The 27,526-nt window shown below is 55.0% G+C and overlaps 2 protein-coding genes across 3 annotated transcripts in view; one reads left to right on the top strand and one right to left on the bottom strand.

Moving 5' to 3' along the window:
- SH2D3C (SH2 domain containing 3C) overlaps window positions 1-15,917 on the bottom strand; it is a 30,268-nt gene extending 14,351 nt beyond the window's left edge. Inside the window, exons 1-3 of one of the 2 annotated variants that reach the window (XM_026009352.2) lie at window positions 15,762-15,917; window positions 13,085-13,556; window positions 2,558-2,597 (exon numbers count right to left, since the gene is read on the bottom strand). In XM_026009352.2, the coding sequence (XP_025865137.1) occupies window positions 2,558-2,597; window positions 13,085-13,556; window positions 15,762-15,798 (549 nt within the window). In that variant the 5' untranslated portion in view covers window positions 15,799-15,917. Of the gene's footprint in view, window positions 1-2,557; window positions 2,598-11,292; window positions 11,500-13,084; window positions 13,557-15,761 lie in introns of those variants that run through there. The other variant, XM_026009353.2, reaches the window with a different exon arrangement.
- A 6,187-nt stretch (window positions 15,918-22,104) lies between these two features.
- On the top strand, window positions 22,105-26,788 carry CDK9 (cyclin dependent kinase 9). Its single transcript, XM_026009363.2, has 7 exons — window positions 22,105-22,827; window positions 23,287-23,368; window positions 24,173-24,263; window positions 24,610-24,776; window positions 24,899-25,070; window positions 25,228-25,376; window positions 25,864-26,788. Exons 1-7 carry the CDS (start codon window positions 22,379-22,381, stop codon window positions 26,227-26,229), a joined length of 1,476 nt encoding a protein of 491 aa, XP_025865148.2. The 5' UTR covers window positions 22,105-22,378; the 3' UTR covers window positions 26,230-26,788.
- The last annotated feature ends 738 nt before the right edge of the window (window positions 26,789-27,526 follow it).

The raw sequence follows: 27,526 nt of genomic DNA, 5'->3' as shown, positions 1-27,526 counted from the left end.
CTTGAATTAAATCATATCTAAAGCTGGAAAAATCCCTGTATGCGTTTGACCAAATCCTTTGTGGCCTGGGGAAATCTCCCAGAGCCCAGGATTTCTCACCCCTGATTTGGAATCAGGGACCCGACTGAGAATCCCAAGATGCCCGACTACCAGACTCTAGAGGTGCAGAGAGCCAGTAAGGCTCCATGCTCAGGGCACCAGCCTGGGTTCAGCTAGCGATGCCCCCACCTCCACCCCCCAGTCCCTTCTCTTGGAGCTCAGATGCACTCATCTGGAAAACCTACCTGTGCTGACCTCACAGAACTCTTCTGAGCCTTGGCTGAGTTGATGGATGTTAAGTTGCCAGGCATAAAGTAAGTGCTCAATAAATGCATGCTATTATTGTCAAGCTGATTGTCTTACAATCTGGACCCTGTGTCCTAGAAATTAAGGAGAGTCGTCACTGACTGCGTCAGTCAGGCCTAGGGTCAAATCCTTTTGACCTGCCTTGTGATGTTAGGGAGGTGAGTCCACCTTTCTAGGCCTCCATTATTCAACTGTTTTCCACAAATATATCTGAAGCTCTGAGCAAAAAGCATGGAATTTTATGGCCTTGGAACTTTAGAACCCTTGACTTGGAATCAAATTATTCACATCATGGTCTGAGAACCCTGGAGTTCTGGAAGCTAGTACCCCAAGGGAGGAACGGATTATTGGTAACTGACTATTGATTCTACCACCCTCTGAGACTTGAAACTAGAACTCATGTTCTTTTGATTTCATCCTTTAATCAGTTCCAGTGAACAGGTATTATTTCTTTTATAATATTTTTATTTTTTAGCCCCATAAACTAAAGGGAAAATACAAAGCTAATAATACAAAGATCTTACTACCATCAGTGATGGGGATCTCACTACCTTGCCAAGTATCCCAGAACTGTGGGGTGCTAAAATGTGTGCCCTATGTTCCTACCCACTGGTTTTGGTGCTGGTTCTCCTTGATGCCTCTGTCCTTCTGTGGTATAAGAGCTCTGGATGAAGAGCCAGGGCCCAGATTCCAGGAGCAGCTGCAGCTCAACTTGTCACAGCCCTGGTCTGCACTTCCTGGGCTCACTCAGCTTGCTTTTTGACCTTGCCCACACTCTTGCCTCTGCTTAGATCACTCTAGTGCCTATTTCTGCTTATCTTTGCTTTTCAGCTTTTCCTTTGGGCACAGGATATTGGCAAACATTCCTGGTCAACTGCAATGGCTTGGTTTCAATGCCTCCTCCTCCAGAAACCCTTCCTTGATCTCCACTCCCCATCTCCCAAGCAGAAAGTCATCTGCTACCTACTGAGCTCCAATGACTTCCTATCTGAGGCTTCTGATGATAGGGAGGGGCAGATGTCTGAGCACTTCCCTTGCTGCCTCATCGCTAGACACTTACACAGAGCTTTACAGGCAGCATCTCAGATGACGGAATGTCCCCGGGGTCAGGAGCTAGGCTAGCCTGCTCTATTCCAGGCCCAGTAACTCTACTTAAGGGTATGGACTTATGGAGCCCATAGCAACCCTAGTTGGGAGGAACTGTTGTTACCCCATTTCGTATAGGTGAACACTGAGGCTCAGTGAGGTGCCCCACATACCCAAAATAATGTAGCAAGTAAGTGGTAGATCTGGGACTAAAATATGTGTCTGCTGGATTGCAAAGCAAAGCCCAAAACCACTGTGTGACTCTCTCCCAGTCTCCATGTGGACCAGGAGCCCTTTGGACACAAGATCTGGTGCTCGCAGCCCTCTGCTGTATGCTCTGTACTCAACATTGAGCCTGGCTCAGTGTGGGTGCTCCTGGAGGTAGAAGACCAAGGACTCTGTCCATGGTCTTGGCATCAAATAGCATTAGATTGCAGTCTCAGTTCTGCCCTGTAATAGCTGTGTGGCTGTGAGCAAATCACTGTGCATCTCCAGGCCCCAAGTTCCCCATATATAAATGGGTACAGGAAGGCCTTCCCTGCTCAGTGATGAGGGAAGAAGTCAAAGGCCTCATTCATGTACAGAGCTCAGAACTATCTCCCTTCCATTGCTGGCAGCCAGCACAGGGCTCTGCACACAGCAGGCTCTCAAAATGTTATGTTACTCTCTTTATCATCATTGTTTCAAAGCTTCATTCTCAACATTCCCAGTGCCCAGGACAAATTAAATTCGTGGTAAATGTGAGCTGAGCCCATTATCTGTGATGAAAACCGAGTCATTTTTTCTTGCTCCCACCTCTCAACACAAGCATATGCTCAGAGAACGGGTGGGATGGGGTCTGGGCATGGAGACATCCCAGGGCTCCATGCAGCTGGCAAGTGGATGGGGTCTGGTGGTAACAAACAGCAGGGTGTCCCATGTTTGGGTCCAGGAGAGAATGATGACAGGCATGGGAAGAAGATCCTTGGTAGTGAAACCAGATCCCAAGCTCCGCTCCAACCCCCAAGACTGGCTCTTCTTGGGAACAGGCAGTGAGGTCCACCTCCTAAGAAGGCTCAGAAAAGAACTCTGCCCTTCATGGAGCAGGCTCTGAGCTGTCCAGAGTCCCCTGCCCAGCCCCTCTTACCTTCACGTAGTCCCCGCCAGCCTCTGGCTCTCCAGCAACCCTAGAAGGAGAGAAGAGAGGTGAGTGTCGCCAGCCCTACCTGGTTCCCCAGCTGCTACCCTCCACCCACCTGCCTGCTGCCAGCACCTGCCCCTAGCACTCCAGAGGGCTTATCTGAAAGCAGGAGGGGGTGTTGCAGCTGACAGCACTGGCTGGAATCTGCTGGCAGGGCTTCTCCTCTGCTTTCCAGCTGTGCGACCCTGGACAAGTCCCCTCACCTCTCTGAGCTCCAGTTGCCTGGGGATAATGACAGCCTCTGCCTCATCGGCTTGTTCCAAGAACTCTGGGAGCTGACACATGTTAATATGCCTAATGAGAAGCCTGCTTCCTGAACCAGTGTCTTCACCCAGCTTCAGGACCTTCGAGTGTTCTTACCTATATCCACTCCAAGCGCTGGTGGCCCTGGGCTGGGGCTCACCCTCCCTCCCCGCTCCCCCATCCACTCTACACTCTCTCCCTAGTGCAGAATGGCCCACTCAGCAGCAGCACACTGTGCTGGTGACCATTGGCTGTGGAGTGGATCCCCTCAGCCTTAACGGTGGCCAGGAGGGGGCCTGAAGAGGCCAGATGCTGAGAATGGCTATCTTTCCCAGGGGCCAGACAAATATTACCCTTCCTTGTGAGGGATGAGGTGAGCTACCTCCCCTGGTCCTTGGCCTTAAATGCCATGGCTTTTCTTTTTTTTTTTTTTTAATTTTTAATTTTTTTTTAAGATTTATTTATTCATGAGAATACACAGAGAGGAGAGAGAGAGAGAGAGAGAGAGAGAGGCAGAGACACAGGCAGAGGGAGAAGCAGGCTCCATGCAGGGAGCCCGACATGGGACTCGATTCAGGGTCTCCAGGATCAGGCCCTGGGCTGAACGCGGCGCTAAACCGCTGAGCCACCAGGGTGGCCCCTGCCATGGCTTTTCTGATACAGCCTGGAACTTTCCCTTCAGCTCCAGCCTGATAAACCCAACTGCATCCTTAGCATCTCTTCGCGGATGCCCAAAGTCATTGTGAACTTGTCATATCCAAAGTAGGACTGCAGCTACCCACCCCCTGCCTCCACGCCCCAGCTCCCCACATCCGCCTCCCATCTCAGTTAATGTCAGCTGCATCCTTGTCGCTCTGTCTGGCCAAAAAATCTGCAGTCATCTGTGCCTCATCTTCCACTCACACTCCACACCCAACCCATCAGGAAATCCTGCAGCTCGACTTTCAAAATAGATCCTCACCACTTCTCCCCAAGGGTCAATCCTTGCTCCATCCAGGAACCCTGTGTCCTCAGTGGCTTCTCGCTGGCCCCCTGCCTGTTCTCACACCCCACTCAGCTTCCACTCCATCCCTGGCAGCACTCAGGTAAAAAGAAGCAGGTCACACAAAGCATCCCCACGGCCTCTGGGCTACCCCCTCTCACCCAACAAGATCTAAACCCCTCTCCGTGGCCTGCAAATGGTTGGCCAGGTAGTTTATCACCCAAACCAGAACTTTTGTTCCCTTGTGAGAGTAAAGAGATATCATTGTTATGCCAGAAAAATTGGCATCAACCAGGCCATATGTTCCCTAACCTACAAGGCCCTGTGTGGGTCTGTGGTGCCCAACCACCCACTTTGCCAACCACCAGCATGCCTCCCTCCCTCACTCTATCCCTCATTCTGCCCCAGACAGATTGGCCTCCTTGCCAAGCCCACTTTGCACTTGTGGTTCCCTCTGCCTAGAATGCCCTTCCTCCATATCTTCATACAGCTTGCCCCTCCCTCTAGTTTATTTAGGGCTCTGTTTAATGCCCCTCCTCGGAGAAGCCTTCCCTGACCACCCTCCCTGGGCCTTCACTCTCTGTCCTCAGTCCTCCTTTATTTTCCTCAGCCTGCAATGATCATTTTACATGTATTGTTGCCTGTTACATAAGGGCATTGACTCTGTCTCATCCATCATTAAGCCCCCAGCACAGTGCCTGGCGCATAAGAGGAGCTCACGATTGCTTAAAGGAATACATGAACAGTAAGTACTCAGCCAATATGGATCACTAGCATTATGATTCTTTTTGTCACTCTGGGTCCTGGTTCCCTGGCTAGGACAGGCCTCAGTGTTCCCATCTACACAATAGGGAGGGAGGTCAAACACTAGGAAACTGCTTCCTCACCTCCAGAAGCCCAATATTTAAATTTAAATGTCATAAATTTAGTAAAATAAACTTAATTTAAAACATACACAAAAAAACGTGAGCTTTCAAAATCGTGGGTAAGGTAGGTATCCCTCCGGCAGAATTCCACACGGGGTTCCCCAGCTCCTGAGGCCAGGGGCTCCTCACTGAAAGGCTGTCTGACAGCCCTCCCCGTTGCTAACCTTCTCTCCTAGAGTCTTTCCTGACTTAAGGACATAGTCCATCAAGCTGCAGCCCAGCCACAGCTGTTTTGGTTCTGTCTGTCTAGCAGCGATGGGAGTGAGATGGCATGGGGTCCCCTCCCCTGCGCATTCACCTCTGCCAGTTTTTCCCGGGGTGAGGGTGAGGTGTCCCATCCCAGAGTTTCCGGCCATTCAGTCCCGGAAATCCATCCACTGCTGGGAACAGATTGGCCAGGACACTGGGATCGCCCTCAGAGCTTCCTCCTGCTTCCTGTCTACCCCCTCCTTGGGCCCAGGGGAGGGAGCAGAGCCTTGGTGTGGGGGGTGGCTGCCTGCACCAAGGATCAAGTGGGCTGGGGTGGTCAGAGCCAATGGGGGAGCTCAGGGCACAGGCCAAGGCCCAAGAAGCTGCAGGCCTGGGGCCACGTTTGGACCCCCATCACCTCACCATGCCCCTCTACAACACTCCAGGATTTCCAAGACATAACGTGACCATGTCTGCCTCTGATCCATGTCATCCTCATCGTGATCATTTGCCTAGACTATTGCCACCACCTGATCACTGGCTCCCCTGCCTCTATTCCTGTCCTCTGTGACTTGTTCTCACTCCAGCAGTCCAACCACTCCTGTTAAAATGAAAGTCAGGCCCGGATTTCCTCTGCTTCGACCCACCAGGGTTGGCCCCCAGTGTCACTCAGAGTAAGGGCTGAAGTCCCCCTGACAGCCTTGGGGACTAGATCCCCACCATCTCTCCCACCCAATGTCCTGCCCTGCTCCCCTCACTTACGATGCTCCCACCATGCTCGGCTTCTTGCAGGTTTTGGTTCCTACTGCAGGACCTTTGTACTTTCTGTTCCCTCTGCTGGAATACTTTCTCCCCAGATACCACTGAGCTCCCACCCTGCCCTACATCAGGTCTTTACTAAAATGTCCCCTGCTCAGCACAGCCTTCCCCTGCCATCTGTCTGAAGTGAGAATCTCTAAACACACCCTATCTCCCTTCTCTCTGGTTTTACTCCACTGCACATCTGACCTGCCATGCATGAACAATCTTCTTTCATTAGAACATAAACTCCGAGAGGACAGGGATTGGGATCTGCCAAGAGCAGTGCCAGGCACCCCACAAAGATTTTGTTGAATGAATGGGTGTCACACAGCAGCCCTGTGCAACAAAGTCTTGTTCTCATGGCTCAGCACTCTGACACAGCCATCCCTCCCCTCTCCCCTTGCTCTCCCTTGCACTCTAGCCTGCTTGCACTTTGTCCAAAGAGCTCTGCTCCCTCCAGCCTCAGGGCCTTTGCACATAATGCTCCTTCTGCTTGGAATGTCCTCTCTCCCTTAGGGCCAGAGTGGTTCCTACATGGCCTTCAGATCTCAGTTCACTTAGAGATTTCTAGAACATTCTCCCTCCCATTGTAATCATCAAATTCAGAAATCGAAGCTTCCATTTTTAAAGGCTCCACTCCACCAATTAATTAACTTATTTTTTACTGGGGATCCCTGGGTGGCTCAGTGGTTTAGCGCCTGCCTTCGGCCCAGGGCATGATCCTGAAGTCCTCGGATTGAATTGAGTCCCTCATCAGGCTCCCTGCATGGAGCCTGCTTCTCCCTCTGCCTGTGTCTCCGCCTCTCTCTCTCTCTCTCTCTCTGGGTATCTCTCATGAATAAACAAAATCTTAAAAAAAAACCGACAACAACTTATTTTTTACTTTGTGGACTTAAAAGGCACTTCCTCTTTAATATTAGTGGTGAAATCAATTAATAAACAATTCTGACAATCGAGCTAAATCAGTCCCATTAATCAGCCACATTAATTATTCAAATAACCAACCCCTTTAGTTGCCTGTATTAACTGATTTGTTCTGATAACTGATACCACTTATTGCATACATTAGCTTAATTAATTGGATTAATGAGCAGTAATTAGAGCCCATTATCCTTTATTTCCCCAACACAGGTTTAAATCTGAGCTTTGCTTTCAGGGCCTCCATCCTGGCCAGGAGAAAGAGGGAGGCTTCCCAGGGGATCCTGGAGGAGAGGCACTAGAGAGCACCTGCTGTCCCATCCCACCCTGACCCTCCCTTGCCGGGGCAGCCCTATCCTCTGCAGAGGCCAGCTGCCTGTCTACCTTCTCTCTGACCCCCATGGGCCTCCAGGCCTGGCCATATGGCCTCAGGTGGACCCTTCCCCAACCTCTGCCTCCTGCTTCTCAGCTTTACCCTGCCTCCTCCCCTCCAACTGCCTCTTCTGTAAAATGGGCATTAAGCGTCCCCTCAGATCCACAAGCATCCTGAGAAGGAAGGGTGCAGAGTTCCCAAACCTAGGTGTCTCCTCTTGTTGCTCAAGCTCCCAGCTAAGGAGACCTCCCATTCTGCCCTTGGTGAGGGGGTGTTGGGAGGGTTGGGGAGGTGGGGACTGCAGATTCTTTTACCTTTCACTGCGACCATCATTCACCCTGACAGAAAAGCAATACTGCTTGCTCTGGGCTCTTTAGTTTTTAAGTTCCTGGGTGGAGAGGGTGGAGGTGGAAAGCCCTGTCTTCCCCCGGGCACCCTGCCTTGGGGCTTTCACGACTCTGCCAGGTAGGCTCTTGGCTTTAGCCCCTGCCCCACTCCACCTCCAGTAAGATGGGCCACCACTGTCTTGAAGACATTCCTGCTCCTTCTCCACCATTCTGTGCCCTCTGTCTTCTTGACAGGGGTGAGCCTGCCAGCAGGAGTTCACAAATGGGACCAGTCCTGTGAGGCTAGGGCAGATGGGGGCTACTCTTTCCAGGGCAGACCTGAGGCTTTGGAGCCCTGAGAGCTACTAACAGACCCTCAAAATCTGCTGGAGAAGAGGACAGGGGAGGGCATGTGTAGCGTGCTGACTGAATGCCTGTGATCTGGAGGCCTCGCTTGACAGGGGAGGAAGCTGAGGTTTGCGACTTGATCCAGGACACACAGCTGCTCAGACTCTCGATCTGGGTTGGCTCCACTTTGTTCCTTGCATGAGGCAGGCTCCCCTGGAGAAAGGGGATCACTCCAGGGTGGGGACCACCTCCATGAGAAGGTGGGGAGGGAAGGGCAAAGAAAACTAATAAATATTTCCACTGGACCACGAGCCCAGAATTGATGTCAAGAAGGAGAAATGGGGCAGGATGGGAGGAGAGAAGACCCTCTCTGACTCTGGAGGGAGGAAGCCGCTTGAGCCCCGAATGTCCCCCTCTTGGGGCCTCAGTGAACTCTTCCATGACACGGGCATGGTGATAGCAAGAGCAGCTCCTATATACTGGCCTTTCCTGGGCCTTGCCCAGGACAAATGCTCTATCTACCTCATCTAGTCCTCACAGTGTGTCCGTGATGTGGGTGCCCATATTGTCCCCATTTTACAGTTGGAGAACCTGAGCATCAGACGGGGCAAAGGGGCTGCTCAACATTGTTCAATCAGTAATGTCCCCAACTTCCTCTCCAGCTCTACTCCATGTGGGTCCAGGATTCGGCAAACAAGGTCCCCTGAGGGTTTCGGGGGGGGGGGGGGGATGTGGTTCCAGCTGGGGGTGGGGGTACTGTCTGTCCTTCCTGAGCCAGCACAGTTCCCACAGCCAGAGGCATCCGGGGGTCTCAAGAAGGACTGTGAGAAAGTTTCCACAGGAAATGAGAGCCGGGAGCAGCTGGGCCCCTTCGGAAGACAAGGACCAGCCGCCCAGAGCCTGAGGAGGCCCATCAGGCTGAGCCCACCACAGCCCCTTCCCCGGGTGGGTAATCACTACCAGATGCCCAGCAGCTGACGTCACTCTGCAGGGCCGAGAGGGTCGTGGGACTCTGGAGAGTGTTGGGAATTCTTGGACCAGGATCAACATTCCAAAAGGAAATGGGATGGGGGGCAGATTCTTGGCCCGTTCTCAGTGCCTGGCACCAGGACTGGGGGACCCACATCGCAGGGTGTCCCTGGTTCTCCTGTGGGGTGCCACCTGCTCCAAATCTCCCTCTGAACAGCCCTGAGAGTGGAGGGGCCTGGGTCTCTGTGATCTGGCAGGGAGGAAAGAACGCTTGGGTGTGACACTTTACAATGAGTGGAACTGCATTCAAACCTTCCTCAAAGGAAAGGTCCTCGTAAAACATAAGTCTGAGTGAGGCCCTCCTCTGCTCAAGGCCAGCAATGGCCGCATCTCCCTGGGTCAAAGCCAGGTCCTTGCCGGGCCTTCCAGGCCTTCCATTATCTGAACCTGTTTCCTCTTTGGCCTCGCCTCCCAGTACTCCACTCCCCAGCCCCCATCCTCATCTCCTCCAGCCACTGTAGGTCTCGGCTGTTCTTCACACATGCCAAGGATGCTCCTACCTCAGGGCCTTTGTACCTGCTGTTCCCTTGGCCTGGCACACTCTTCCCCAGATATCAAGAGAGTTTGCTCCCTCATCCCTTTATTCAAACATCACCTCAAAGAGAGCTTTTTCCTGGCTAACCTTCCTAAATCGCTACCACTAGATACTCTCCTGCCCTGACCAATTCCCCTAGATGGTTTCAATATTTCCCCCAGCATGTCTCTCTTCTGCTTGACCATCTAACTCCTTGTCTTATCATGTCTCCCCCCCAATGGATGGGGGCTTCACAATAGCAGGGTTTTGTCTGCTGTGCTCACTGCTGTCTCCCAGAACTCTCAAGAGTGTCTAGGGCATAGTCACATCACAGTAAATATTAAAGTGAATGAAATTCCAACTCAACTATATGTGTCACCTCAAGCAAGCTATTGGCCTCAGAAAACCTGTGTCTTCATCTGTACAATAAGCTCCTATTATTTCCCTTCCAGGGTCTTATGGGAGGTCATTTAAGTAACATAGAAATGGCTTTGTGGTTTTTACTTGCGAAAAGTGAGATGCAGCCTGGTGACTTGGGAGTTGGTCAAGTTTGGAATCAAATCTAGGCTCTGACACCTAATCTCTCTATGACCCCAGGAAAATCCCTTCCCCTCTCTGAGTCTTGGTCTCTTCATTGGTAAAATGAAGCAAACAGAGGTTTCCCCTTCACAGGGCCTGTGTGGGAGATGGCATCTGTGGGGTGCTTCAGGCAGGGCCTGGCCAATTGTGAGCCAGATCTCAACCACCTCTTGCAGGACCCTGGAGTGCAGTTCCTGTGTGTGGGCATGGGTGTCGGTGGAAGGTGTTGGGGCCTCCTTCCTTTACCGGGCCTCCACTTCTCCTCCTAACATGGACTGAAGGGGAGGGTGTCAAGGATGTCTGGACCTGCTATTTCCCTGCAGAAGGCTGAAGTGCTTGAGGGTAGGGTGAGGCTAGGCTGGCTCTCTTCTTTCTGGGAGCTAAAGGCTCTTCAGCCTCTGTGCTCCTGGCCCCTCCTCCCTCCTTCCTCCTCATCCCCCATGATCTCAGCAGGGAACAGGGCACCAGGAAACTCCTGCAGCCTCACCTCTTCCCCTTCCTTCCTTCTGCTCCAGGTGCACCCTGCCTCCCAGGGGCAGGGGAGGGACACCATCTACCCCAGCTTCGACCACTCCCTGAGCAGCCATAGATGACCTCCTTGGGACACTCGGGAATGGGGCCCCAGTCTTGCTCAGTGGCAGTTCTCAAATGCCCTCCTCTCCAAACTGGATGTATCATCAGAGACAATTCCAGTCCCATCTGGGCTGCTAGGAGATTGAAGCCCAGAGTAGGGCAGGGCAAATCTGAGATCATAGGCAAAGCGGCTCTCTTAACTCTGGGACTCAGGGCTGGGTTTCAGGGGCTCCTGGAAGAACATTTAATTTCTGGCCTCTTGCTTGGCCTGGAGGGCAAGTGGGACACTGGATCTCAGGACACCAGGAGGGGCCTCAATCAGATATGCTAACCTCACACCCCTCAGGACTATAGGACACTCTGGATGACTGGGGGATGTAGGCCTGTCTCTCTGTTTCCTCTGCCAGTCCAAGGCCAGGCCTGATGCCAGAGGCACTGCCTAGGACCACCAGGACCCCTACCCACAGGGAGGAATCCTGGGTCCCAGACTTGGCATCCTCAAGGTTTCTCAGGACCATTCCTCCCAGAGACCCTGACCCAAATGGAAGGGAATGGGCTGTCCAGCCTTTAAGGGCATGGGCCAGGAAAATGGAGTTAAACCCCGGTTCTAACTTTCGATACTGTGGCAGGCAAACCATCAAGTAAATCTCCCTTTCCTCATCTGTAAAATGGGGATGATAATAGTGCCCTTCTTCTGGGGCTGTTGTGAGGAGTAAATGCTCAACCTGTGCGAGGACAAGACAGGGACAAAATTACACCAAAAGGAAGCCTAAAAGTCCCTGATACTAACAGGGCATCTTCCTTCGCTGGTTGCTGCAAGGGCACTGATTTCCCCTCAAACCATTCCCGTTCCCTCCTCAGGTCCAGCTTGGTCACTCACCCTCTGGGTCCCAGTGCAGGGCACCTTCGTCCCACTGCAGTCATGGTCCCCCGCGGTCACTACCTGCAGCCTGGACACCTCCTCGGCCTGACTACTCCCGCCTTTCTCAGGCGGCGGAGCTGCGGAGCTCAGAGCCGTACCCCGGGGGCGGAGCCTGACCTGTAGACCACGCCCCGGGCACGCCCCTCGCCCTCGGCCGGGGGCCGCTCCCCAGCCTACGCCTCCCGCGGGGGAGGACACGCCCGGCCTCGAGCACACCCCTCCCCTCCCGTCTCGCTCCGCCCCCTTCCCCATCTGTCAGAGTCTGGGGCCGGAAGGACACGCCCCCGGGCACACCCCTCCGCCTCGGCCCGCCCCGTTCCAAAGCCACCATCCCCTAACAGTCCAGTCTGGAAAAGCCACGCCCCTCCACGCGCCCCTCCACGCGCCCCTCCACGCGCCCCTCCACGCGCCCCTCCACGCGCCCGGCTCCTGCAAACTCCCAGTGCACGTCTCAGACCTCAGGGTGCGTCAGAACGGCCCAGAACCCATCAGGCCCTCTCCCCTGCATCCAATCCTTGCTCCTCCACGCCCAAGTAGGGCTGAACTAAGGAGGGGATGGCAGAAGAAGGCAGCGTGGATCAGAGACGGTGACAAAGCACTTAGGTTATTCCTGAATTGTCATCACGCCCTCCAAGGTAGGTGCTATCATTATGTCCTTCTATGATCCAAAATCCTACAGTCAGTAAGAGGCAGAGTCTGGGCTGGATTCCTTCTGCAGCTTTACAAAGTCTTGCTCCCCATTGAACAGAGGTCTGGACTCAATTACCCCAGCACCCAGAAGCAGTGTTTGCTGTCTCAGGGAAAAGCCATTGAGGAGAGGTCCCAGGACCAGCTCTAGAGTTATTTTTCCTCAGCTGGTCCCCCCTCCCCCCCCACCGCCGCGCCTTCATTTCAATAAGCACATCTGACTGGTGTGGGTTAGACACAGATTCTGAAAGTTGAAAAGCTGGAGACTGCTATGGTTGGGATTGAGGGTCTCCCAAGGGCATGAAGCACACACCTGTAGGGCTTCGAAGGTGGTGGGTACAATGTGAGAGGTGAGTGTGCAGGCACAGGAGGCAGGCAGTTTTCTGCTCAAATCCAGCTCTGCCATGTTGGCCGAGCCTCAGTTTCCCCATCTGTTTGATGGGGCTAATGACAGGTTCTTTTACAGAGTTGTCTGTGAGTAATATTTGTTTTGACACCCAGTAGAATGGGTGCTTCCTAAATGGGAGTGAGCTCAGGTCATATCATCACTGTATTTTTGCATGAACTCAACTCATGGTATAACCAAGCCAAGTGGCAAGCAGGAGGGAGCAGGGTTGTCCGCTAGAACTAAAGAAGGGAGGCTGGGCGGGATCCAGTGATTGGGCTCAGGGCCCTAACAGCCGCTGCAGTTCCCTCTGGAGGCTGCCTAGGGCAAGTCAGGTGGGTCTTTGTTCAAACCCCAACTTTGTCATTTGCCAGATATGCATCCTGACTGGGGCAGATGACTCTCCCTCTCCGAGTCTCAGCTTCCTCATCTGTCATATAGAAATAACAGAATCTCCTCACCAGTTGTTTTTGTTTTGTTTTGTTTTCAGAATTAAGTGCAAGTGAAGGACTAAACACAGTGCCTGGTCTGTAGTAAGCACTTGGTTTATGCACAGGGTTTTTATTCCCCCCTCGATGTGTATATCGTGGGGTCCTCTCTGGACTCTATTTAGCAGGAGGCTGGAGATACCACGCTTCTTGCACATCCCACCCTCCCCCTCTCCTTGTGGGCACCTACCTTTCTGGAGGCACATTCCTGGGGGCTCTTTCTTCTTTTCTGTCTTCCCTGGGATCCTTAGGCTTTTCTGTGGGGCTCATTGCAGAAGGGTTGGGTCCCACTGCTGGGGTGTCCTCCATGGGGGGCTTGGTCTCCACCACCACCTCCTTGGCTGCCTCCAAGCCTGGAGGGTTGGGCAGACCTTGGGCCACTAAGTGGGGTTCAAGGCCCACCTCCTTGGTCTTGTGGGTAGCCTGTGGGTCTCGAGCCTTCTTGATGCTGAGGCGAGGCATAGTGCCCATGTGGCTGTACATGTCGCTGGAGCGGGCATAGGCAGGGGGGCTTTTGGGGACAGTCACCATGTCATCCTGTGTAGCCTCAAAGGTGTCAGGCTCCAGATGGGACTCGATACTGCTGGAGGTTGAGGATCTTTTCAGGGTGAAGGACCGAGGGAGGTTCGAAAGACTCCCAAGGCCCTTAAACTTGAAGAACTCTGGCAGGGAAGAGGGGAAGGAAAGGAGTTAATGCCAGCAGCAGTAATAATAACAATAAAAAATACATGTTGTTCCTCTTATTGAGGCTTCAAGGGGGGCTCAGGGCTGTTATGATATAACACAGCAGCTCTAGAGTCACACAGCCCTGGGCTTCAGTCCCTCCGCTTGCACATCCTAGCTGTGTGACCTTAGACAAGTCGCTTGACCTTTCCGAGCCCCATTAGCCACATCAGCAAAATAGAGATTGTCGTACCCACCTCCTATGGACAGCAAGAGGACTGAAGGAAAGCATGTAAATAACACACTTAGTAGGGTGCCTGGCACCCAAAATAGCCTCCACAAGTAACATAGATAATGATGGTGATCACCAGAAATGCCTCTGATGGGTCAGCTATGCTTCAGACGTCACCTCACTGGATTCCCAGCACAGTTCAATGGCAGGAGTTTATTTATTTTTTTAAATTTTTATTTACTTATGATAGTCACAGAGAGAGAGAGAGAGAGAGAGAGAGAGAGAGAGAGAGAGAGAGAGGCAGAGACAGAAGCAGGCTCCATGCACCAGGAGCCCGATGTGGGATTCAATCCCGGGTCTCCAGGATCACGCCCTGGGCCAAAGGCAGGCACCAAACCGCTGCGCCACCCAGGGATCCCCAATGGCAGGAGTTTAATTTCCCTTTTTGCAGATGACACAAACCATGGAAGGCACCACCAGGGGTGGCATAGCCAGCAGGTGAAGTGTATTTGTGTGTGTGTGTGTGTGTGTGTGTGTGTGTGTAGGGGTGGAGGGCAGAGGGGCAGGGAGGGGGGCTGTTTGAGCACCTGGGGCGGGGGATGAAACGAGAAGGAGGTGGTTGGGAACCCGAGGGGCCCACTCTGTGGTTCTGTCCTTCCTGTCAGCTGAGCTCCTGGTCCTGACTTGGGCGGCAGGGCTCGGGTGATACCATCTCCCTCATTTCCGCAGGGGTGCGTGTGAGTTCCCTCCGCCCCCGCCCCGCCCCCAGCCGTGGGACTGCCCCTCCTCAAAGCCACCACATCTGACAACCCCCTGGCCTCCAGATGAGTGAAAAGGGAAAATCCTGGCATTTTCACTTCCTGGGCACACTCTGCCTCCTCGGGTCCTCACCACCACGTTGGAATATATAGGTAGGATGCCCTCATTGGTGAGAGAGCAGACTGAGGCCCAGAGAGGGAAGGGACTCACCCAGGATCACACAGCAGGGCTGAGCCTAGATGAGGGCTCAAGGCTCTGGACTGCTGGGGTCAGTGTTCTAGGGCTTTCCTTCCCAGCCCACCCCCTACTTGGTCTCAGCCTCTGCCTTCAGACAAACTGTTGGAAAATTCTGATGCTCTGCTCTTAGCTATGTCATGGGCCAGAAATGTGCCAATTGCCAGGAGGCGGACCAAGAACTGTGGTCTCCTGGGCACCGGAGTTGGGGTTGAGGGTATCTGGAGGAAATAGTAGAGCAGGACAGGGAGGTAAACCGAGGCCGAGTCCAGGGACATGGGATTGACCTGCCAGGAAGCCCCATATGATCTCAGGCAATTCTCTGAGCCCCAATATTTTCATCTGTGGGATACAGTCATAATCCTGGCACTATATGCTCCCCCCCTCACCCCCCCGTGCTATCAGATGGAAGGACTCAGGGGAAGCAGAAGTTTGCTGAGACCAGGAAGGGACTGACCTGGGGAAGCAGTGATAGTGGGTGTGACCCCCTCATGGAGTTGCACTGGGTCCCAACGTCACTGCTGTTGGGGAGTGACGTGGGACAGCATCCCATGGTGCACCGTACCCTTTCCAGCCCCAGTAACTTCCAACCCGAGCACCCTCCTCCCTCCCCCATGTGAACCCGCCCCAGAGGCAGGGCATGGAGTGTGTGGAGGTTTCCCCTTGCTCAGCCATGGGGTCCAGGGAAACTGGAGGTGGACACACAGACGAATGCAGGGACAGAGGAACAGAGATGGGCAGAGTCAGACAAGAAGCAGAGATAGAGAGCCAAACCAGCTGGAGACAGAGAAGAGCTACTGGGCCACAGTGATGGAGGGGTGGAGACAGGGAGTCCAGAAGCAGGGAGCTCTGGAGAGGAGCAGAGATGGAGAGAAAGAATTAGAAAGGAGACAGTGATGAAGAAGCAAGTGCAGACAGAGGCCGAGCTGGAAGGATAGACAGAGGATGAGAGACAGTGCAGAGGGCACCCCGCACTCACTGAACTTTCTGCTGGCTTTCTTGGGTCCCTCTGTCATCTTGGCAAGTACTGCAGAGCCCCTGGCCAGCTCCGGACATCAATGCTGAGGTTCCTCCCTCACCTCCCCTTCCCCTTTCTCGCACCCTCTCACTCGCTTCCTCTGTGTATTTTTAAACCAGTGAAACTCCCACAGCTCCACCCTCCCCATCCTCTCCACAGGGGGCGGGGGCCAAGGCCTCCCCTAGTCTGGGCCCCTGTGGGCTGCCTCCTTGGCCTTGGCTGTGGGGGGGCAGGGGGCAGACCACAAGCCCATGGGACCTGGAGAGCCTGGGAGACAAACCACAGGCCCAGGGAATGGAGCCTGCTGGGGGGGGGGGGGGGGGGGGCGGGGCACGGAGAGACCTGCCAAAGTCTGTCAGGGGGTCTGGCCAGTGGCTGGAAGGGTGCTGGGAGTCAGGCCTGCCCACAGGGCAGTTTGTTCTAACTCTCGGTGTCTGGGGGAAGGACTGGCAGCAGTGAAGAGTGTGGTGGTTAGGCCTGTGGCCCTGGGACCACCCAAATCAACGTTCCAGTATTGGCTGTCTACTTTGTCATCTTGGCTGGCTACTTGCCCTGTGTGATCCCGGCCAGGCCACTGACCTCTCTGAGCCTCAGGTTCCTCACTGTGAGCAGGGGGTATTTGCCATGCCTACCTCACAGGGTCCAGTGCTTGGTGCAAAGCCTGGCACAGAATGGGTGCCTGCCATGGCATGATCATTCCCTCTTAAGCCAGCAGAGACATGGTGGTAATTTGGTCCCTCATGCCCATTGGACGTGGGGAAACCGAAGAACAGATGGGCAGAGGGATTGTCCCAGGTCATATGGCAGGTTGATGGCATAGACTGGGTTACATCTGACCCATTTAGGTCCTAAGCCCACAGCTCGGTGGTTTTCCACCCTATAACATGTGTGTGTGTGTACGTGAGCACACATATGTATGCTCAAGTGGGCAGGAGAGAGATGAGGAAATGAAACTCCCCAACACAGGTTGTCCCAGACACCTGCGGACGCTGTCAGCTGCTGCTGGTGTTGAGGTGGCCAGGGGTTGTTCAGATCCCAGCTCTGTGTACTGCAAGCAAGTTACTGCTGCCTCTGAAGCCCCAGTCACCCCATCTCTAGAATGGGCACAAATGCAAGGTACACCGTTAAGCCACAGAGGCCCTAGCATGATTGGACATAATTATCCTGGCCCCCAGGCTGGCAAGAGGGAGTCCAAGGTCAGATGGGGCCCTTCCTGCATCCTCAGTAAAAAACAATGATGACTAATATCTTCTGATCACTTGGTACATTCCAGCCAGAGCTCAGTCCTCCTGCCCTAGGAGATAAATGTTTCTCTCCTCCCCATTTTACAGATGTGGAAACTGAGGGCCTCCCCCAAAGTCAGCTTACCTGGAATTAGGACCTGCTGAGAGCCTAACTTCCACACCCACAGCTCCAGAGCTGCCCCTGCCCCCTGCAGCTGGATGATGGGCCTTGGTAGGGGAAGCATCTGATTGAAACTTTTTTGTGGGATAAGAGGGGACTGGAGTCCCTGAGGGAAAAAGAGACACACCCTATGAGACCCAGACAGCAGGGTCTTGCTCACAGACAGATCTGGATGGGACCAGTGTTCAAAGTTCAAATGAAGGGATGGGGTTTCTGGGTCATGGGCTTGGGAAGAAACAGTCCTACTGAGTCCTGACCCTGAGCCTGGCATGGAGCTGAAAGCCTCACAGATCATCTGCTCAGTCCCTGCAACAGACCTGTGAGGCAAGTGTTGGTACTCTCCCATTGTACAGATGAGCAAACTGAGGCTGAAGAGGAGCAGAGGCTAGACAGATGCACCCCCAGGTGTCTTAGCTTCCTGGCCAGAGCCCTCTCCCACCTGCAGTTGTCAGAAGAGAGAGAAGGGTGAATCCCTGAGTTACTCAGTGGTTTGGCGCCTGCCTTCAGCCCAGGGCATAATCCTGGAGTCCAGGGATCGAGTCCCACATTGGGCTCCTTGCATGGAGGCTGCTTCTTCCTCTGCCTGTGTCTCTGTCTCTGTCTCTCTATCTGTGTGTGTGTGTCTCATGAATAAATGAATAAAATCTTTAAAAAAAGAAGAAGAAGAAGAGAGAGAAGGGCCTGTGGCCTGGCAGTAGCCAGGGGTCTTCCTCATGGAAGGCAGAGGGAATATCCCTGGCTTCCCTCCCGGGAGGCAGTCTCAATAACCTGGGTTTCTGGCACTCCTGCCTCACCGTGTGACCCTTCACGAGACTCTGCCTCTTTGGTACTCCGTTTTTGTCCATGAAGTAGGGTCACAGTCGCTCCCATTTCCAGGGCTTGTTGGGAGGATAATAGGAGCAAAAGTTGGCCCAGGCTGGTCCCGGTGGCCTCGCAGCCCCCAGTGATTGTTGCTGAAGGATGAGGGTGGTGCAGGCCTGGGGCAGAGTGGCACAGGCCCAGAAGTGCCCAGGAGAGAGCACAGGGTGGGGGAGCCGGGAGCTGGGCCGAGCTGAGGCCGTGTTGAGGCCGTGTTGCTGTGCCTTGTGAGCTCTAGGCCGGTGCTGCCGTTGGCCTGGGCGCCAGGGCAGTTGCCGCGTCCCTGGGAGAATGAATGGGGCTCAGTGTGGCAGCTCCACTGAGCTCAGAGCCCCCTTTGTGCTGCCTTGAGTGGCCGTTGGGAGTGCCGCTGGGGACCTGCTGGCGGGTGGCTGTCTCGCAGACCCTCCTCAGCCTGCTTTGGAGGCTGGCCCAGAGTAGCGCATGTGCTCCATAGCCCAGACAAGATAAGTGCTTTCCTGCCTCCAGGCCCCTGCTGCGGCTGGACCCACACCCCGAATGTGGCTCTCCCACCCACCACCACTGGCTGAGAGTTTTGCCACCATTGAGTGGCCGCAGCTCAAGATCCAGCCACAGGGCCCTAGGGAGCCCTGCTCTGGTTCCTGTCCCCTCCCTCCTGGCTCTTCCCCCAGTCTGTGTTTGGCCAGGTTCTATTATGCTTTGGAATCTTTCAGCTTCATTGTCAAAGTCACTGGGGCCCAGGCGAACCTGAGTTCAGATCCCACGTGCAGGACCCTGGGCAAGTCATGTCACCTCGCTGAGCCTTGTTTTTCCCATCCGTAAAATGGGACAAATTCAACATCCCTCATGTGATCCTGTGGCAGTGAAATAAAACATCTTTACTGCAAGTGTTATCCATGTTACATTCACTGGTGTCTTTATTTGCATATTTGAACAGACTTCACCCTCCCTGAGAGGAATTGGCCATATGTATCCATACTGGCGCCTGTACTATAGGTCTCAGCTTCTCCTGGCTTGACCCAGTTGTCTGATATTGGGGGTTGTGTGGGCTGATGGTAAATGACCCCCTGGGCTTTGTTTTTGTTGTTGTTGTTAATTTTAAGTAGGCTCCATGGCCATGTAAGTCTTCAACTTACAACCCTGAGAGCAAGGGTCACTTGCTCACCCACTGAGCCAGCCAGGAGTCCCGACCCTGGGCTTTGAAAGCAAAGACACCTGGCTTTGAATCCCAGCTCCATAGCTTCCTGGCTGTGTGGCCTTGGACAGGCCACTTCACCACGCTGAGCCTCAGTTTCCTCTTCTGTAACTTGAGCCCAATATGAGCAACCTCCTAAGAGGGGCACTGTAAAGCTCCAGGGAAATGACACCTATCAACACAGGGCTGAGCAGAGTCAGTACCCAGCTGGTGTGGGCAGAACGTCCATGGTATACAGAGCTGCTAGCATCACACTGCCCTCTGTCTGGTCTCTCCCTACCCAGTGCCCCTTTGTGTCCAGCAGCCAAGAGCAGCCTACCTGTGAGCCTATTTTCTGCTTCCCTTCATATGCCCCCTACTCTGTCCCTGCTCAGGAGAGGAAAACAAAGGTCTGGGCCAGAGTCAAGCAGCTGGCCAGTAACCCCCTCTTCTACTCTGTGCCTCAGCTTCCCTGTCACAAGGCAGCAGGACCAGAGGCTCTCACAGAGTCTGGTCAGTCAGTTGGCAAACATTGACTGAGTACTGGCCACATGCCTGGCTTTGCCAGCTTAGCTGATCCACGGAAGCAGGAAACATTTTCCTCAGACCAGCAAATCAGAAGTCAGAGTCAGTGACAAATCATTTCCAACTAGGACCTAATTTGTTCATACTTCCACCTGGGTGATCCAGGACCCCATGCCTGGGCAGTGTGGTGGGCAGGCTTCTAAAGGGCTCCTGATGGCTTCTGTCTGGGAGGCCAAAGCTCTGAGGGGAAGTGACAGGCGGATGTTGGGGTTCAGGCCAGGGATGGTAGGGTGGAGGTGACAACATCACCGGAACATCCGCTGAGGCCTCTGCCCACAGGATGTGATTTAAGGAGGGCTCGTGGGAAAGAGGTAGGGGCCCCAGCCTGAGGGTCTGATGGTGGAGACCACCCAAAACCATGGTACATCCCCAATACTGCCATCCCCTCCCATACCTCCCATGGGCATCCAGGACACCTAGGCCAGTGGTACTGTGTCCTAGCTGTGCCCTAGCTCTCCCCACAGCCCCAGTGGGTGGGGTCTAGATTGACCTGGTTTAAATACCAGTGTGGCTGCTGGCCAGCTGTTTGGCCCTGGCCAGGTGATGTTACCTCTGAGTTCCGATGTCCTTACGTGTACAACAGAGGTGATTATATTACCTACCTATGAATGAGAATTGAGAGGATTCTTGTAAAGTGCTGATGGTTGGCTTGGACCATTTATTTTCCTTCAACAAATTGTAATGACTACAATTATTATTGTGCTTTCCCTCCTTGCCCTCCCTACCTGCAATTTAGCTAACAGCCTCCCTGTTTCTACATTACACCCATGAAGCAGACCCCAGATCACCTCAACAGGTCTCTTGACTGCCTAAAACTCTCGATGGCCTCACACTGACCTCAGGAGGGGGCTCCCTGCTGGTCGCCTGAACCTCAAGGTGTCTGTGGCATGGCCCTCCCCCAAAACAGAGACTCTTGGGATGCCAGGATCATCAGAACCTGCTTCCTTCTACGAGGGCTGGAAAGCCAAGCCATGGGGGTTAAGAGCTACCAGGCCACCCTGAGGGCTTCCTGAAGAGACAGGTAACAGTGTGCCACTGAGGAACTGCCTTCCAGCTCTGAAGGTAGGAAGGTCCAGGGAGTTAGCAAAGCACAGGAGGGAGATTCCTGCCACTAGGGTCTGGGATGGAGCTGGAAAGAGCCTCAAGTGTCACAATTTTGATTTTCCTGAAGACAGTGGAAGAGGGAAATACCTTATTTTAGAAGGACCTGGAAGGTGCTGTAAGGAGGACAGATGGAGAGGCCAGACTGGGGAGAGTAGGACTCAGGACCCATCAGCAGAGGACAGACTGAAAGGGTGCAGAGGTGGTAGAAAGGTCAGCTTTGCTGTGGGTTGATTGTTGAGTAGAGCTGGAGGAAGAATCTAGAGGCTCCTGGAGCCTGGAAGGTAGCAGGAAAATGAGGAGGAAGGGTTGGAGTAGGGTCGGAGGAGGAGATGGGTGGAGGGCTTGGTGGCTGGCATAGGGACAGCAGGCCTCAAACTGCACCATTGCTCTACCCTTGGCCAGACTGTAGATAGCCTTGACTCAGGAGAATCCTCTTCAGAATCCGACAGACCAGGTTCCAGTCACAGCGCTGTCACTCTGTGACCTTGGGCAAATGACCTCACCACTCTGAACCTCAATGTCCTCTTCTGTAAAATGGGCTAGTTAACCTGCCCATGGGGCACTTGATTGAGGATTCAGCAGGATTCAGCAGGAATGCCCAGCAATTCCTGAACACACAGGAGTTCTGAGCAAATGCTAGCTATTTTTGTGATTACTGACCCGGGACTGACCCGCTCGGACGCAGCTGGGTGGGGATAAGGCTCCTGTGGTCTCATCCCTTCCTCCCAGAAAATTGGGGGTCCAGGGCAGGAAGGCCCGGGCGTTGCTCGCTCGCCGTCTCCAGTGTCGCCGCGCCCCCTAGCGGCCGTCGGTTGCCATGTCAACGGCGGGCGGCTGGGGCCTGGGGAGGCGGCGGCGGGGGCCGTTCTCTCCTCCCAGGACCGGAGGCCGCTCCCTCGGCGCCTCCCGCCTTTCCCTGCGGAGGGGCACTCCGAGCCGGGGAGAGGGCTCTCCGCGGCAGCTAGCATGTGGGGGTAAACTGAGGCACGCGACAAAGCGCTCCGCAGCCAGGTGTCGAGCTCGGGGCCCCACCTCCGAAGGCGGAGGAGGGGCCGCGGGCGGTGACGCGCCGAAGGCGGCCGGCGGACAGCGGGCGGGCGGCGGCGGCGGCGGCGGCGGCGGCGGCGGCAGGTGCGGCCGCGGAGGGTGGGAGGGAGGAGGGAGGGGGGCGGGCGGAGGGGGAGGGGAGGGCGAGGCCAGGGCACCTCCCCCTTTATAACGCGCCCCCTCCCGGGCTCTCGGGCCGTCTCCTCGTCGGCTCTTCCCATCTCGCCCCCTTGCCCGGCCGCCCCGGGCCCGGGCCCGGCCAGGGAGACCCCAGGCCGCGGCTCGGGGGCCACCCCCCCGCTCGCCGCCCCGCGCAGCCCGGCGGAGGCGGCGCCGTCGGAGGAGGAGGAGCAGGGCACTGCGGCTGGCCCCGGATCGGGCGCCAGAGCGGCAGCGGCTCCGGCAGCAGCGGCGGCCCGGGCCGATGCAGCGGGACGCACCGCCCCGAGCCCCAGCCCCGGCGCCCCGGCTCCCCGCGCCCCCGATCGGGGCAGCCGCCAACAGTGGCGGCGGCGGAGGCGGGGGCAGCGGCGGCGGCGGAGGCGCCTCTGCAGCTCCGGCTGCTCCTGGCCTCCCGGGAACTACAAGTCCCAGGGGGCCTGGCGGCGGGCGGCGGACGGAAGAGGCGGGGTCGGCGCCGCGAGGCCGGAAGTGGCCGTGGAGGCGGAAGTGGCGCGGCCGCGGAGGGGCCTGGAGCACGGCGGCGGGACCCGGAGCGGGAGCAGCGGCGGCGGCGGCGGCGGCTGGGGGCGGCGGCGGCGGCGGCGCGCTGGAGGCGGCCATGGCAAAGCAGTACGACTCGGTGGAGTGTCCCTTTTGTGATGAGGTGTCCAAATATGAGAAGCTCGCTAAGATCGGCCAAGGCACCTTCGGGTAAGGCTGCGCCCCCGGGGGACCAGGCGCTCTGGGCCTGCACCCCTCAAATCCGACGTCACGATGCCCAGGGCCGGGCCCGAGGTGGTCGGGAAGGCCATGAGCACCAGACGTGTCCCCTGGGTTTGCTAGGCCGCGCTGCGGCCCGCCTGGGCCTGACCGAGCCGGCTGGCGGGGAGGAGCCTGAGGCCTGTGATGGGGGGCGGGGAGGGGTTACGGAGAGGAGCCAGTGATGGGAGCGGGCTCTCCAAGAGACGCCTGAGTGAGGAGACTGAGGGGAGGAAGTAGAGGCTCGAAGCTCCGCAGATAGCGGGTGGCAAGGTAGGGGAGTGCCCTGGGTCCCCGGCCGAGCCCCGCCCGGGGAATCCCTTTTTTCTGCCCCCCTCCTCTGGTGGGGGAGGGGCGGGCCCTGCAGAAACGGCCTGATAAAACCTCTTGGGTCTCCCTCTCGGCCTGCAGGGAGGTATTTAAGGCAAAGCACCGTAAGACCGGCAAAAAGGTGGCTCTGAAGAAAGTGCTGATGGAGAACGAGAAGGAGGGGGTGAGTATGGGCCGGGTGGGCGGGCCTGCCAGTTCCCCTGGGCTCGGGGTTGGGTTTCCACCCTGCTTCTGCTAGGGCTCTCCTCTGGAGAATCTGTGAATGTGTGTGTTGGGGGGGCGGGGGTTAGTTAGGCAATTTCCGTATTCGGGGAATTTGGCTTCCAAATTGAATTTTTTAATTCAAATGTTTTAGAGCTTTTGATATCCCACTCTTAGGTAAATACGGTTGGGGCCAGGAGGGGGAGCTCATGCTTGCAGTGTGCCTTGGTTCCTGAAGTTAGGAAGCCTTTAAACATGGTTTCCTTAGCATTTATTTTGCATAAGGCGGAAAGAAATTCCACTTGGTGGTTTTAAGGGAGTGGCTGGTACCCAGTTGAAAAGGAGCAGTCCCTTCCCTTGCCTCATCTTAGCCCTAGTCCAGCTTCCCAGAGACCTGCTTAGCAAGGACATTTCTTTAAATAGCTGTTTGTTACCACCTAGTAAGTTAAATACAGGTAGAGAGCTAAAACTTAAATATTGAAGAAACTGTGGAACATTTATTAAGTGACGAGTAGTGAAGTGTGTAGGTATCAAGTCCCACTGTTTCAGTTCATTGTCTCAGAGCAACTCATTGAGGGGCACATACTATTTTTACACCCATTTTACAGCTAAGACATCTGAAATGGTTAATTTCAGAGCCCGTGACCTTACTCGTTTGCTGCACCTGTGCCCCTTGATCTGGACCACACGGTTGTTCATTGGTCTGTTCATTGGTCTATAGTTGACTCGCTCACCTCAGGCCCCCTCTTGCCTTTCTCCTACCCAGTTCCCCATTACAGCTTTGCGGGAAATCAAGATCCTCCAGCTTCTGAAACACGAGAATGTGGTCAACTTAATTGAGATCTGTCGAACCAAAGGTAGGTTCTTTGGCTCCTGCCCCCCTTTACAGATGGGGAAAATGGGGCTTACTGCCTAAGGCTTTGCAAAGTTGGAAGTGGACACACCTAAATTGCCTCTTCTTAACCCAGACATACCGACTGTGACTGCTCTTGGGTCCTTCCATCGTAGCTGTTGCTCCTCGAGGGCCTGCCACAGCACCCAGCCCAGAGGAGGCACTCAGGAAATAGTTTTCCAGTGAAGGAAGGCACAGCCGAATATCCCAGTGTCCACGGGCTGGAGGGGTAGAAGCTGTGTGGGGAAATGAGTTGCACGTGGGGTTTTTTACTTTCTTTTTCTTACTCCTCCCCCATTTTTCCCTCCCAGCTTCCCCCTATAACCGCTGCAAAGGCAGTATATACCTAGTGTTTGACTTCTGCGAGCACGATCTTGCTGGGCTGCTGAGCAATGTCTTGGTCAAGTTCACACTGTCTGAGATCAAGAAGGTCATGCAGATGTTGCTCAACGGCCTCTACTATATCCACAGAAACAAGGTGGGGGTCAGCATGGGGTAAGAGAGACCCAGGCTGGGGTGGGCCTCAGCTCCCACCGCTGGGTGGGTGTGACTGAGGGTTCCCCTTGGAAACCTGATTGAGCCCTCTTGCGCTTCCTGCAGATCCTGCACAGGGACATGAAGGCAGCTAATGTGCTCATCACTCGCGATGGGGTTCTGAAGCTGGCAGACTTTGGGCTGGCCCGGGCCTTCAGCCTGGCCAAGAACAGCCAGCCCAATCGCTATACCAACCGTGTGGTGACGCTCTGGTACCGGCCTCCGGAGCTGTTGCTCGGTGAGGACTCCCGAGCGGGCGGAGTGGGGCAGGGGCTGGGCACTTACCCGGCCTCAGTCCCCCACTGCCAGGGCTTCTTGAGCCGCCGGCCCTGGGGCATTGCGTCTCAGGAGGCCCTCGGGCTCAAGGGGCCCTCCTGGTGCGCTCTTCTTCCCAGGGGAGCGGGACTACGGCCCCCCCATTGACCTGTGGGGTGCTGGGTGCATCATGGCCGAGATGTGGACCCGCAGCCCTATCATGCAGGGCAACACCGAGCAACACCAGCTTGCCCTCATCAGCCAGCTCTGTGGCTCCATCACCCCTGAGGTGCGTGGCCAGGCTGCCTGGGCCCCTGGTCCCCACAGGACGCAGAGATCCAGAAGTTCTCCTGGCAAGGGAGGAGTGGGGAGTGAAATAGCAGGAAAGTTCTGGAGAGGTGGCTGGTGGAGGGACAGGGGCTGCTCTTTAGAGTCGCATGGGCTATGCTTGAGTCTCACTTCCATCACAGTTCATGGCCCTGGGGAGGGCGTTTGCATCCCTCACCTCGGAGCTGAGTTTCTCTTCCGTGAAACAACTATGCCTGTATCAGGCTTGGTGGACATATTTCAGATGACCACGTAAAAGGGCCTGGGGCTTGGTGTGTGCCAGACACGTGGTCACTGCTGCTTCTACCTTGGAGAGGTCAAGTTCACCCTCCATGGGTGGTTTGGGAGCATCTGAAAGGAGAAGCTGTAGTCCCTTCGGGTGCCTAACCAGGGGACAAGCCACACACCCCCTGAATTAAGACCGTCTTCTTCCCGTGCCTCCTGCCCAGGTATGGCCCAATGTGGACAAGTATGAGCTCTTTGAGAAGCTAGACCTGGTGAAGGGCCAGAAACGGAAGGTGAAGGACAGGCTGAAGGCCTATGTGCGTGACCCCTACGCGCTGGACCTCATCGACAAGTTGCTGGTGCTGGATCCTGCACAGCGCATCGACAGTGATGACGCCCTCAACCATGACTTCTTCTGGTCGGACCCCATGCCCTCGGATCTCAAGGGCATGCTCTCCACCCACCTGACATCCATGTTCGAGTACCTGGCGCCACCACGCCGGAAGGGCAGTCAAATCACCCAGCAATCCACCAACCAGAGCCGCAATCCTGCCACCACCAACCAGACGGAATTCGAGCGTGTCTTCTGAGGGCCGGCTGCCCACGCTTTTCATTAGGGCAGTTTCATTTCTTTTTCTGCTATGTGACTTGCATTGTGGAGATTGTGGGGCATTTGAGTTTTCTCTAGTGCTTATTTTATTTACTCCCCACCCTGGGCACTGGGAATGCCCGCTGAGCGGACTGGAGCAAAGCCTTGGCTGAAAGTCCAGGAGGGCGCTGAGGCCCCTCGCCTTGTTCCCTGGCTTTCAAGATGATGCCCAGAGGTTCTCCGTTTACTTTCACACAAGAATGGGATAGGAGGAGAGGCACACCCCACCAGTGACTTTCTGAGCATGATGGGAGGAAGGGACAGGTCCCTTGCCTGTCGCCAGCCCTCCTCTCGGGATGAGAAACTTGTGTGGGGGACAGAAGCAGCCTCAGGAATGGGCTACTCTTGGCCCAACCCTCAGAAGCCTGGGGTTAGCAGAAACTTGGTTTCTTCGATAGAGAATTTTATCGTGTTTCTTTTGTTCAGTTTGAAGACATTCCTGGACGCAGTTTGGTCAGTTATAATTAAAGTTGACTTCTTTTTTTTTTTTTTTCCAGTAAGTGGCTATGTGCTGTGTTCTGTGTTCAGACCCCCCAGCTCTTAACCCTGTAGCTGGCACATTGGGTCTAACCATCGAGATTGGATTTGTCAAGTCTTAACTCTTTTCTTCATCCCAGTTCATGTCCCCAGACATAATTGCAGAGTACTTTTGTCCTTTGGAGGGTTTGTGTGTGAGTGTGTGTGTACCTTCCAGAACACTGTTGTCATGCTCCTGCAAAAGCAGGTGCTGTGATGCTCTTTTGTTCTCCCTGTCCACTTGGTGTCCAAGGGAGAGGAAAGACACATGAGGCAGGATCTTAGTTCCCCAGAGAGAGGGAACTGGGGAGGGCCTGCTGTGAGCTGCATCTGCAATGGTGAATCCATGTCCCATGGCTGACAGAAGTGCTCAACCTTGACTCATGAGCACAGAAGGCTGCAGAAGGCTCTCGATCAAAGTGACAAGAGTTAGATCTGTAACTTGCAAAGGTCCTTCAGGCTGCTGAGTAGTTGGTGGCCAAGGGGAGGCAAGAAAGGACCAGAGCAGTTGAAGGATCTCCAGGGGCTTGGGGAGGTGGCAGTCACTGGGGTTAGAATGGTGAGCAGGCCCCAAACAGCAGTGGGAAGGTTGGCATGTCTGGCGACAGAGCTGCAATCATTGGAGGAGAGCACATTTTGGTAGATACTTCCCTGTGAGTCTGAAGCTGGGGACATGCATGCTTAGGGCAAATTCTATATTCTGTCACAGGAGGATGTCTTTT

This window comes from Vulpes vulpes, chromosome 2 (assembly GCF_048418805.1).
Source record: "Vulpes vulpes isolate BD-2025 chromosome 2, VulVul3, whole genome shotgun sequence".
NCBI lineage: Eukaryota > Metazoa > Chordata > Mammalia > Carnivora > Canidae > Vulpes > Vulpes vulpes.
The sequence above is the reverse complement of the archived record's forward strand: the minus strand, read 5'-3'. Positions and strand labels throughout refer to the sequence as shown.